Consider the following 13,114-nt stretch of genomic DNA (forward strand, 5'->3'; position numbering starts at 1 on the left):
ATGGGGGTAACCCTGCATGGAGTGGCAGTTACTACCCTTAACAGAAGGCATGGGGTAACCTGCATGGAGCGGCAGTCACTACCCTTAACAGAAGGCATGGGGGTAACCTGCAGGAGCGGCAGTCACTACCCTTAACAGAAGGCATGGGGGTAACCTGCACGGAGCGGAGCAGTCACTACCCTTAACAGAAGGCATGGGGGTAACCTGCAAGGAGCGGCAGTTACTACCCTTAACAGAAGGCATGGGGGTAACCTGCAAGGAGCGGCAGTTACTACCCTTAACAGAAGGCATGGGGGTACCTGCACGGAGCGGCAGTCACTACCCTTAACAGAAGGCATGGGGGTGACCTGCACGGAGCGGCAGTTACTGCCCTTAACAGAAGGCATGGGGGTACCTGCACGGAGCGGCAGTTATCCCTTAACAGAAGGCATGGGGGTGACCTGCACGGAGCGGCAGTTACTCCCTTAACAGAAGGCATGGGGGTGACCTGCATGGAGCGGCAGTTACTACCCTTAACAGAAGGCATGGGGGTGACCTGCACAGCGGCAGTTACTACCCTTAACAGAAGGCGTGGGGGGAACCTGCACGGAGCGGCAGTTACTACCCTTAACAGAAGGCATGGGGGTGACCTGCACGGAGCGGCAGTTACTACCCTTAACAGAAGGCATGGGGGTGACCTGCACGGAGCGGCAGTCACTACCCTTAACAGAAGGCATGGGGTGACCTGCATGGAGCGGCAGTTACTACCCTTAACAGAAGGCATGGGGGTAACCTGCACAGAGCGGCAGTTACTACCCTTAACAGAAGGCATGGGGGTAACCTGCATGGAGCGGCAGTCACTACCCTTAACAGAAGGCATGGGGGTAACCTGCATGGAGCGGCAGTCACTACCCTTAACAGAAGGCATGGGGGTAACCTGCACGGAGCGGCAGTCACTACCCTTAACAGAAGGCATGGGGGTAACCTGCATGGAGCGGCAGTCACTACCCTTAACAGAAGGCGTGGGGTTAACCTGCACGGAGCGGCAGTCACTACCCTTAACAGAAGGCATGGGGGTAACCTGCATGGAGCGGCAGTTACTACCCTTAACAGAAGGCATGGGGGTGACCTGCATGGAGCGGCAGTCACTACCCTTAACAGAAGGCATGGGGGTAACCTGCAGGGAGCGGCAGTCACTACCCTTAACAGAAGGCATGGGGGTAACCTGCACGGAGCGGCAGTCACTACCCTTAACAGAAGGCATGGGGGTAACCTGCACGGAGCGGCAGTTACTACCCTTAACAGAAGGCATGGGGGTAACCTGCATGGAGTGGCAGTCACTACCCTTAACAGAAGGCATGGGGATTACTACCCTCAATCAATAGCCTTGATGCTTTTGATGCAATTGCAACATCGCTCCCTGTTTGAGGGGGAGGGAAGGAGAACTGGATACAGACAACAACCAATCTCACTTTTACAATCTGGGGTACTGACACGCAGACATAAGGGGAAAAAGCACAGGACGGCTTCTACAGCCAAGTCCCAAAGCGAAGCACGTCAAGCAGCATTGTCTGAATTATCAGGACGGCTCCTCATCCAGTAAAAATGTTGGTAGCAGTAATTCATGGGTATGACAGTTGCTTGGTTTTGATTGTAAATATTACTACCCTTATCATAAGGTCTGGGGTAACGGCGTGGCAGTTACTACCCTTGAGAGGGTACATGGGGGTGTCCTGCATGGAGATACTATCCTAAGAAGCTTGCGGGGCAGACTGGCTAGGCCATCTGCTCCTTTTCTGCCGTCACTGCTATGTTACAATATTATTATTTAAATAGATGTCCTGAATGGTAATGTAATACAAGCATACCTGAAACAGAAACATACTTCATTGTCCATACATTGCCAAATGAATTAGGTTCTTCTATCTTCAATTAGTCATTGATAGAAAAATGCTGTCTACATCTTGACAGATCAGATGAAAAGCTCTTACCTTTCAAAGGTACTTTTGCTGATTTCCAGGTTCTTTACTCCTGGCTTTTTTTCTATTGGCATATTAAACAAAGATGTTAAAGGGTAGGAAGTATTGTCCTTTGCTAAATTAAATAATTTTGATTGTGTTTACCATCTCCCACTGGATCTGATTTCAAAGCACACAGCTCTCTCACCTTTGTTGAAATACTGCTGTTGATGGAAAAGGTTAGATGAGCTGTATCTTTACTATCTTGTCAATAATTTCTTTGACTCGGTGCTTCAAACCACTGATGTACCTAAACAATTATAGAAATAAATATGCTGGTGTACAAAGAAAATCCAATTTTCCTTCCATATAGCTGGCTGAATTTTTCTACAACTTTCTCCCGTACTTCGAGATTTCCCTCCTGCTTGATTCATCAGCTGACTCAACAATCAAATATCTGCAAAAGCACACAATGGGCCTTTGTATGGCAGTGAATTTTGTTCTTATTAAAATAGTGGACTGTGGTATCACTAGAGCGGAAATCGGCCTCTGGTGAAGGTAGATTCTGTGGCAAGGTGTAGAAAATTATGTGCATAAGTAGCATTTGTATATTTTGCATTTAGTTTGAGTTATTTTAATCACAAAGGCCATTTTTATTACAATTGTTTGTGGGGTTTTTTAATGATTTTTTTTCTCACCTATTCTGAGCCTGATATTCAAAAGGCACTTAGCCGGATAAGTAGGACTTAGATGGATAAGTTTCCCGTTATACTTCTAAATGACTTTTGAATATGTACCCCATTGAGACTTAGCTGGATAAGTTATCCATCTAGGTTAGACCTGCTCAATAGTAGGTCGAAACCTTAGACGGATAAATCTTACCTGGCTAAGCAGCGATTTATCTGGGGATTTTCAGCTGCATAGCTGTGCAGCTGAATAATTTGTCTAAGTCAGCTACCTGCCGGCTATGCTTTGAATATCTACCCCTCTGTGTACATCTCTGTTTTTTCTTTTCAGTAAAACTCTGCTGTCTCCATTTTCTTCTTCAGCTTTATTATGTGCAATCCCTTGCAGTGATCTGCATTGCTTTTCTCTCTCCTGCCTCTGTTACACTTTCTCCTCTGTCCTCGTTCATATACTTACTCTTCCCTCCTTCCTCCCATGCACTTTTTTCTTACCCCCCCCCCCCCCCCCAGCCTCTTCTTGTATAGGAATGGCGGCTTTAAATGGACCCCTTATGTTGCTCTGTTGGGTTTTTTAGGACAATTTCCAAAGCCAATTACCTGTGTAAATAGTGATTTATACCATTCCATTAAGGTTTGAAAACGGTTTCCTCTCAAAATGGATAAAAACCCCACGCATCTTATCCTACAACCCACATACATTTAGCTCCATTTAGAGGAGGTGCTAGCAGGGGCATGTTTAGGTCAGGGGAGGAAACCACACTCATTTTTAACTCTACGCGCCATTTTCCATGGACAAAGAATCTGCAACAAAAGCAGGTGCAAACATCGAAGTGAAAGTACGCCCATTCCTTCTTTCTGAAAATTGGTGCAAGGTGCGCAGGTAAAATGTACCCTGAACTTTGCCCCAATACGGGTACTTCGAAAAATGCCCCCCTTTGTAACTGATGAGCATTTGAAAGCTGAGAGTTACCGAAATCCAGTTTGCTCACTCAGGATTACTGTAGTTAGAATAAAGCTTAACCTATTGGGCCAGCATGATAGATACCCGTGAAAAGAGTATTTACAGAAAATAAATTCCTGGAATATAAAGCAATAGGTTTTATAACATACACCTTACCCAACTGAGAAACTTTAAAATCAAGATTAGCTACGGGAAGATAGCAAGAACCGATTTAGAGAAGAAGCGATATCCTGCAAGCAGTCAAGCTTCCACAGCTGTCAGCTGGGGTATATCCTCAGCAGGGTGGATGGGCCAGTCGGTCTTTAGCTGCCGTGTGTTACCACGAGGGACAATAGTCAAAAGTCTGTATGCGGTTAATCACGTGTTTAAATGTGTAAAATCAGGATTAGGAATTGCCCCTGTGAATGTGGCTAATATTACATGTGCTGGATGACCGGGCACATACTTTTCACCGTGCCGAAAGTGGGCAGTATTGGGGGGGGGGGGGGGGGCATATTTGGGGCGAGCACAGGAAAGTACATGCAGGGATTTCATTTTGTGCCCGAGATGTGAGCACTGGCATGGCTTTAAGGGGATTTTCCCTTTGAAAATCAGCTCACTGGCTAGCGGGTTCAAACTACCCACAGGCCTGCAGCTCCCCAGGGACTTTAATTACTGCCTTCCCTGTTATTATAAAGGGTTGTTCATTAACTCTGGAACCACTGTTTTTTTTGTTTTAGGAAACTCTTACTGGGTACCATATGAATATTTTCTATAACAATTCAAGTAGCGATCCATTCTCTCTCATATAAAGGTGAATTTTAAAAGCAAGGGCCTGTGAATAAGTCGGGCTCACGCGCCCAAGCAGATTATAAAAAGCCACCCAGACAAGCGCGTAAATGCCGCAGCGCACAGATCTGGAAAGTTCTCAAAAAGGGGCAGGGCATGGGCATTTCAGGGCAGGAACCTGAGATGTGTGCGTAAATACTTACACACAACCCAGCATGTGGCAAGGACTCCTGCTGCGTAACTTTACTTCGGCTACGGATGATGCGTAAATTAAAATTTAAAGGAAACTAGGCAGATCTGTGGGGTTTTAGGGGTCAGGGTTAACTGGGAAGAGAGAAGGCTATCAAATCGGGGGAGGGGGGGTAGGGGTTGGAGGACCTCTGTCTTAATTGGGCGGACTGGGGATAAACTGGCAAAACTGGAAATGGCGTCAGTGTGCGTCCCTTTTAAGATCCCCCAATTTAAGTGGCAGAAATGGGATTTGCGCACACCCACTTAAAATTATATAAGCTGCCTCATATGCGCACATGTTAAATAACCTCGTATTTCGTGCAAACGTGCACACGGGCTCCGGTTTGAAATGTATTGTCGTGTAATGCAAGTGCATGATGTTCAATCTGAACGACATCAAAGCCAGGAATAGAAGCTATTACTAAAGCTCAAGCAAAATACAGATGCTGATGAATATTAGTTGAAAACCTTTTTTTTAAGGCAAGGATATGACAAGTTTTGTTACTATCAGTGTGAGTAGCCAGTTGAAATTTTCTTTTTATAGTACCGTCTTCACATTTCTCAGCTTTGTTAATTCCTCCTTTGTGAACGTAACTGAGAATTCCCGTTAAGGGTATATTAAACTGAATGACAAAGCTTATGGTATTACTCTTCATTTCAGAAGTACGCTATTTTTCTTGATTATCTAAATGAGTTTTCCATTCGGAGCCTCCCCCGCACCTTATGATCTCCCGATATTTGAGACCTTACTGTAACCCTTCATTCTGCCCCAAGACGCGGCTGAGTTTTAGTAGCACTAGGGATTTTCTTCCATCAACCTCCCTTGTGGGCTGCGGAGTGCCACTCCTGCAACGTCTGCACCCTCGGACCAACCGAGTAGTGGGTGTTGACTGAGCCTAGTATGCCTTCTGTTCAAGAAACAATGAAATAAACTGTAGGGCCTCCCTATATTCAAACTTACTAATTCATATCATTTTTTTCTAAATTTTCTGTTTTGATGGAATATCTTGCAATGAGCCGGATTTCCTTATTTAAATTTGACCTGTAGGTAGTTTATTGCCGAATGCTCTGACCAACAAAACCAGGATCTTTCTAGCAATCCAAGACAACCATATGTTCTGCTTAGAAGTCTCTTTTGAAAATGCCACATACATATGGTATTTTCTCTTTCTGAGTTAAACACACGTCCTTCAACACCTTTTCACAGTGTGGTTAAAATTACACATGCTATGGTAGCCCATACATGCATTCAACCAGGCTCAGGAGGGGAACTGTAAATCAACAATCTAGGTGCTTTAATCCAATTTAATGTGCTATAGATTGCTTTGAATATAGCCTTCCCTGTGTGACTATCTTCAGAGAATTCAGAAACCACGGAAGCCACGTCTCAGTTCCTACCACCATTCTTTGGAAGTTTTAATAGATTTTTTCAAAAGACATTTTTGAACATAATGTTTTAAACAGTATGCTGTTTTGTTTTTTTTCTTGCTGTACCTTAGCATGCACCTCATTCAGGTGGACTCTGTGCAGCGCTGGATGGAGGACCTAAAATGGATGACGGAATGTGAATGCATGTGCATTCTGCAGTCGAAGCCAATAAGCATAGAGGATGATGCTCAGAGCGAACTTATCCTTTCATCTTCCCAGCCTGGCACACGCGATAGCCTGCAGACGCTGTTAAGGAAAGCATGGATTATAAGCATGGAGCTGACCAAGATTGTTCAAAAGCTAGAAAAGAACAGGTGGCAAAGGGTTCACAGCATTACCCTAAAGGCCAACGGCCACGTGTGCTCAATGATAAACGAATACAATGCTTTCACCAGAAACCAGTCAGAAGAAATGCACCAGGTATGTTCATGTTTTACAGACTGTGCAGTTTATGAACTATCTTTTTCAGTTACTATTGCTAAATTTATGCAGCCTTCCATCCAGAGCCTCAGTTTTAAAATGGGAACTGCAGTTTTCAAGCTGTCCTTCAAGAGAATGGCATGGTAAATGGACATTATGGGGTCAATCTTCAGAAACCGCCGAGCGCCTGACATAGATGGCTAGATTTTGTCAAACCACGAATTTTCAGCCACAGCCTAACATGTACCCCCAACCCCATGTTGGCCTCTCCCCACACCCTTATACTCTGATCTCCAATTAACGTCACTACCCCCCCTAGTACCTTGATCTCAAATTCGACACATCCTCAGTTCGGTGCAAAGACCTTCCATGACCCTCACCCGAAGAAGACCCCAGACCTCTGGGACTCCATCGCATTTCTGGAATCCTACCTCGTGATTCCAGAGGACCTTTTCTGTCTTGTGGTCTCCCTCCTGCCGGCGCCATTATGCTCTGTAGAACAATGCCACCTGGTGGCGCTGTGTGTTGTTACATGAGCATCCCCATAGGGATCTTAAGCAGCTCAAGGCAAGGAAACACCAGTAACAGAGTGACTGCTCCAGAAGAGTGTGAGTGGAGCTTGTGTTTCCTTAGAAATAACAGGCTTAGCCTGGCCTCATTAGTTATCACTCGGACAAAATTAGATCCCTTAATGCTTTGGTTTTGACTGTTGGCTTCCCTCTTTGCTTGAACCTTATCAATAAACCCTACTTTGAGAGAATAAGCTCAAAGCCTGGAATCACATTGCCTCCACTAGGCTTGACAGTGATTGTGGAAACTTCCCAAATTTATCTGCATAAAAAGGCATTCTGAGCGATGATTTAGGATGTCTATTAAAGGTATACGTATGATGTATGTTTCTTAAAAAGTACGTATGTAGAGGGCATGCTGTTAAAGCACTTAAACATTACACCCCTGGTTTTTTTTTTTGGGGGGGGGAGTGGAGCCCAGTATTTCTCTTCTGCTCTTTTAGGTTTCTAGTTCAGTTGGAACAGGGCCTGGAATCATGTGCCTTCATTTGCAATTAGCTGAGGAGGCAACCGAACCTACTGAGCCACTGGACCAGCTCATCGACTCTCCGTTTTTGCTTTTCCTAAATCTATGCACATACATTTCTCCACACAATCGGATTTTCAGTGTCAACTTAAGTGGGTGCCTCCTGCTGGAAAAATCACCTAGGTTGAGGTAAGGCCTTTAACGTACAGCGGCACCTTTGCAGTTAGGTGCTCTACTGAAAATTTAACCCTTTGTGCCATTCCTTGTCCCAGAAATATTCTCTTTATCAAATAAAACAGGATGGTTAGCTACGATCCAGGGTTCGTACTGAATTTTCTCACTGCATTTATCTATATGCTCTCCCACTAACACACAAGAAAAGCAACATCGTTCAGGCTTGAGTCTGAAAGGTCAGATACATCATGTTCGGGTCCGGGCATTTAAACTGCTGTCCATTTCACTCACCGACACTTATCCTCATAATGATTACTTCTCATGTAAGTAAATTATGAAACCGATAACATGTTTTTTCTAGCTGCAAAACATAATATAGCTCCCAATTATGTAGTACGAGTGAGAAATGAACAAAATTACGTGCCAGGTGATAATAGAAATTGGTTTCTCTAGCAGAGGAGATTTCACTTAGCTCCTGATGAATTCAGATGTCTCGTTGGTGCAGTGTTCAACTGGCTCTGCATACATTGGACCTGATTTACTAAGGCTTTTCTCCCATTCTGTGTCTATGAGAAAAATGCTTAGTAAACGAGGCTCATAGTTTGGTAAGGAAAGAAATTATAGGAAATTTTGGTATGGTCGCACAATATAAAAAATCCAACACGTTTTTAACATGGGGGGGGGGGGCAATTTCCAGATTCCTCTGCTTTTGGACAAACTCTGCGGGTTCTCTGTGCGCTCAAGGGTAAAATTTTAAAGCCTGGCTTGTGCAAATACTGGGAGATATACAGCCCGGCCACGCGCGTTATCTCCTGGAATGTGCGGAAGTGCCAGGGTCTGTGAAAGGTGCGGGCTGGGACAGTGGCCATTAGGCTCTGTCCTGAGGAGGCATGCGCCGGCAGCTGACCGGCGCACTGAACTTACTTGACCTCCGAAGAGGGATAGGGGTCGGGGAGCAAGAGTAGGTAGGGGGATAGGGGATAGTTCCCTCCCAGTCCGCTCCTTAATTGGAGCAGACTGGGAGGGAACTAGGAATGACCTGATTGCGTTGCCGTACGGTTTTTTTTTTTTTTTTTTAGAAAATCCCCGCCTCGCCCGCAGGAATCTGCACACACATGGATGCACATGTCTTTGGAAATCTACTTCTCAGTTTTGGAAAGGAAGTAAGAGCATATCTTTACTTGCTGCGTGTACAAAGCCTGTGGATTTTAGCTCCTACTTACTTTTGGGCAGGTAGATTTTCTTCAGAAAATGCCATCTACGCATGTTTTCTGATCCTGCCCAAACACGGCCCCGGGAATTCCTCCCCTAAACGCAGCTAAAACTTTGCACGTCGTGGAACATTCTGCATACTCTTAACTACGTTAGGGGAAGGGCAATTGTTAGATTGCCACTCTGTGCACCTAAATCGCTATTTACACAGGTAAATGGCTTTGAAAATTGCCCTCATTGAGGGTAATTTTCAAACATCCTACATAAATTACACACAAGTCCGCTTTGAAGATTATCACAGCAAACCTGCCCTCGCGCAAGTTTCACCTCCTATTAGTTATGCACGACTTTTCATGAAAATATACACACATATGGTTGAATTTTTACAAAGTATAAGGTGAATTTTAAAAGCCTGATGCATGCATCAATCAAGGGATGCGCAAATATGTCAGGCCGACGCTAGGGTTGCCAACTGGCTCCAGATTTTCAGGACAGGTTGATCCAGTCCCTGGTTTTACCCCACTGCATGCTGGGATTTATTCTGATTTCCCTATTGCATTCCCTGAGAAAAGCAAGACTATACAGTCCCTGCATGCAGGCAGCCCTAGCCAACGCGCACAGAGTGGATTTTAAAAGCTGCCCGGATATGCACGTATCTCCTGCCACGCACACAAATGAAAAAGGTTGGTTTTTTTTGTTTTGTTTTTTTTTAAAGGGGCAGGGGACATGGGTGCATCAGGATTTGAACATAAAATTTGTGCATAACTACTTACGCACCCTGGCGCGTGCTGGGGTTCCCCGCTGTGTAACTTTTTTTCCCCGCTATGGATGACATGCAAGTGATAAACAAAACAATCTAGGCAGATCAGCGGGGTTTTTAAGGTCAGGGCTAGCGGGGGGTGGGGAGGGGAGGAAGGCTGTTAAACAAGGGATAAGTCTTCCAAACCCCCCTAAACTGGACGAATGGGGAACGAACTGGTTTTAGTGGGAATGACGTCGCTGTGCTTCTTTTTTTTTAAAATTCCCCCATTTATGCGGTACACGCAGGATTTGCGCGCACAGGTGCGCGCCCGCTTAAAATTGAGCACACGTGCGCGCGGCCAGTTTATTTAATAGCGTGCGCGCACATACATGTGCATATGTTATGAAATAGCTGCGTCCCTGGGCACGGGGTGATGAACGTGTGCGCCGCGTTGAAAGTTACCGTCCCCGCACGTAAGTCCAAACCCCAACCTCAGCTCTGCCACCAGGACTGTGTCCGCCCAGTCTGGATAAACATACTCGCAAAGTTTACCTGCATATCAGCTGGGCAATTGTGTAAAAGACCACTTTTGCACATGAAAAAAACACAAACTGTGTTTTAGCCACAGAAGTCCCTTCGAAACTTTCATGGCTAAAACAATATCCATTCAGTGGGAAGGGAAATTTACAGTTTGGGGGGGGGGGGGAGGTTGTATTGGTTAAGCCTCGAGCTTAGCCGGATAAACCCCTTTGAATACTGACCTGCTAATTATCGCTGCACTGCCAATTCCACTGTCAGAGCCTGCCAGATTGACCCCGCTGTGGGGCTGCCTGCATTTCCACTAAGACTTCTGACATTTTGTGTTAGTTCCTTTGCCCATTCACTCTGGCAGCCCCAGCACTGGCTGAGTCATTCAAGCTGGGCACTTCACTCACATGCTCTCTTTACTTTTGTGAGGCCAAAGTGCAAGCTTGCAATGCTTTCTAGGAACTGCCTTAGTATCCAGTTTCCTTTTAGATTAATTTATGTAAAATTTAGAATTTCATTTTTTTCTTTTTTTTAATTATCTGTAATTCAGTGTTACGAGTACCATGTCTCTGTTTAATGGCCTATGTACAAAATGATTTCTCCCATTTTGTGACAGTAGGAAAAGTGCTTAGTACATAGGGTCTGTTATGCCCCAAACATCACTTCTTCAACAAATTGAAATATTTTCTTTTTCCTTTCTCTTTATACAATTTTATTAATTTTTTAATGTTATTGACCCTACTGTGTTGCATTTTGAAATGTTATATTTCCAGTTTTCATGCCTGTTTTTTGCTTTGTGTGCCATTTTATTCATATATGTTCATGCCTATATCAATTTAGAAGTTGTGCATTTATCAAAAAACATGTGTGTGGACACAGTGAATGTAAATTGACAATTCAGCCTATTGTTTAAGTATTTGGTTTATTTAATTTTGAAAGTAGAGCCCTTACTAATTATTAGGGATGTGTTTTTTTTTTTTTAAAGTACATGGTAATGTGAACCAAAACAGGCATTTTTGTTTCAGTTTGTGTTACCACAAATGAATGCCCAATCCCTCCAACAAACCTGAAAATTTTGGGGTTATTCATTTTCCAAAATGGAAAACACACAAAAAAAACAACCTAACAAAAAAAATGCCCACAAAAAATGTTCCAAAAGTTAAAAAAAAGAAAAGAATTGAAAAATATTTCCCTATTAATTATACAAGTCCATTAATAAGAACACATTTTCTGGTTTCTCTGCAGTTCCAAAAACTTTTAACAGAGAAATGTTCAGAACTCACAGGGATTACTGAAAGGTAAGTTGAATGATGCCAGCCTTGGTTTATGATTTGCTTGTCATCATATACTTTTGCAACAGGTGGAGTTTTGGCAAGTTTCTCATTTCCTTCTGGAGGAATTTAAAATATCAGAAGCAATGACTTTTAAAAATCAATTCTTAAACTTTGCAAGGATTTGCTAAGATTTGTTTATTCCATTTTACAGTCTGCAATTTCTAATAAACACAAGCTATGAGAATAACTATACTGATCCTACAGAAAACTGAGATTCTATTGAGCCAACCTTAAATGCCAATGGGGTGAATTTTCAAAGCACTTACGTGGGTAAAATTAGCATATACGCACATAAAGTAGTTTATACTCATATAATTGCTATTTTATAAACATCAAAAGTATGTGTGTATTAAGTTTTGCACAGTCTAGGGGTGTTCCAGGGTGGAGCCAACAGTTATACTCATAAGTTGAAATTTTATAATAGACATATGCACACGTAATTTTACAACCACTAATTATCTTGCGTAATTGATATCAGTCTTGTTTATTGTGTACTATTAGCTGGGTAGGAGATTTATTTGAACTGGGAGGAGTTGAGGCTGAAGAACGGGGAGGGCTTCACTGATCTGGAGAAGGACTGGGTGAACTGGTAGAAGAATTAGAAAAATGGTAATTTCAATTACACGCGCATGTTTTAAAATATACCGACTTTTCTGTATAAATTCAGTTTTTTGCAAGTAATGGGGTAGATTTTCAAAGGGTTACGCGCATACATTATGCGCGAAACCCCGAAAACCTACCCCAAACCCCCCCTGCGCACGCCGAGCCTATTTTGCATAGGCTTGGTGGCGCACGCATGTCCCGGGGCTTTCCTGGGGGGGGCATGTCGGGGGCGTGTCGCAGCGGCGCGTCATCCGGGGCATTCCGGGGGCGTGGTTCTGGCCCGGGGGCATTCCGGGGGCATGGCCGCAGCTTCCGGACCAGCCCCCGGACCGGAACCTGGCGCGCTGGCAGCCGGCCTGAGCAGGCGTAACTTTGGGAATAAAGGTAGGGGGTTGTAGATAGGGGTGGGTTAGGTAGGGGAAGGGAGGGGAAGGTGGGGGGAGGCGGAAGGAAAGTTCCCTCCGAGGCCGCTCCGATTTTGGAGCGGCCTCGGAGGGACTGGGCAGCGCGCGCAGGGTGCACAAATGTGCACCCCCTTGCACGCGCTGACCCCAGATTTTATAAGATACGCGGGCTACGTTCATACCTTATAAAATCCAGCGTACTTTTGTTTGTGCTTGGTCCGTGAACGAAAGTACGCGCTCACGCTTTTTTATAAAATGTACCGCAATATGCATGTATTTTTTAAATTGGTAGTAACGTACTACGTGATTAAACTTGCAACAAGTATGTGTGATAAAATCTGCAGGTAACGTACATATGTCCATTACCTACTGGGCTCATTTGCATATAATTCCATTGCATGAAAGTACTGTGTATTAAAGTAAGTAAATGCACTTATTTTGTGATGTTTGTTGCAGTTTAGTCCTTTGGCCTCGGAGAATTTTCCAACAATAAGGAGGTACTGGAGCTTTGAAGACTAGATAGGTTTCTTCTAAACAATCTTTGCATAACCCTTGGTTTCATAAAAGGTTTCACCTGTTGCAAAGAATCAGATTTACAAGTTAATAATCACAAGACTTAGAAATGTCACTCTAGTCAGGAATCTGGAAGAC

General features: G+C 44.1%; 2 protein-coding genes across 2 annotated transcripts in view; both read left to right on the forward strand.

Moving 5' to 3' along the window:
* LOC115079473 (protein inscuteable homolog) overlaps positions 1-3,228 on the forward strand; it is a 131,025-nt gene extending 127,797 nt beyond the window's left edge. Inside the window, exon 11 of the mRNA XM_029583090.1 lies at positions 3,199-3,228. Coding sequence (XP_029438950.1) covers positions 3,199-3,228 — 30 coding nt within the window. The remainder of the gene's footprint in view (positions 1-3,198) is intronic.
* A 2,854-nt stretch (positions 3,229-6,082) lies between these two features.
* Positions 6,083-13,114, forward strand: part of LOC115079198 (protein inscuteable homolog) — a gene marked incomplete at its 5' end in the record, with an annotated part of 94,999 nt that continues 87,967 nt past the window's right edge. Inside the window, 2 exon segments of the mRNA XM_029582453.1 lie at positions 6,083-6,431; positions 11,368-11,420. Of these exon segments, the coding sequence (XP_029438313.1) occupies positions 6,083-6,431; positions 11,368-11,420 (402 nt within the window).

Source organism: Rhinatrema bivittatum, chromosome 17, assembly GCF_901001135.1.
Source record: "Rhinatrema bivittatum chromosome 17, aRhiBiv1.1, whole genome shotgun sequence".
Taxonomy (NCBI): domain Eukaryota; kingdom Metazoa; phylum Chordata; class Amphibia; order Gymnophiona; family Rhinatrematidae; genus Rhinatrema; species Rhinatrema bivittatum.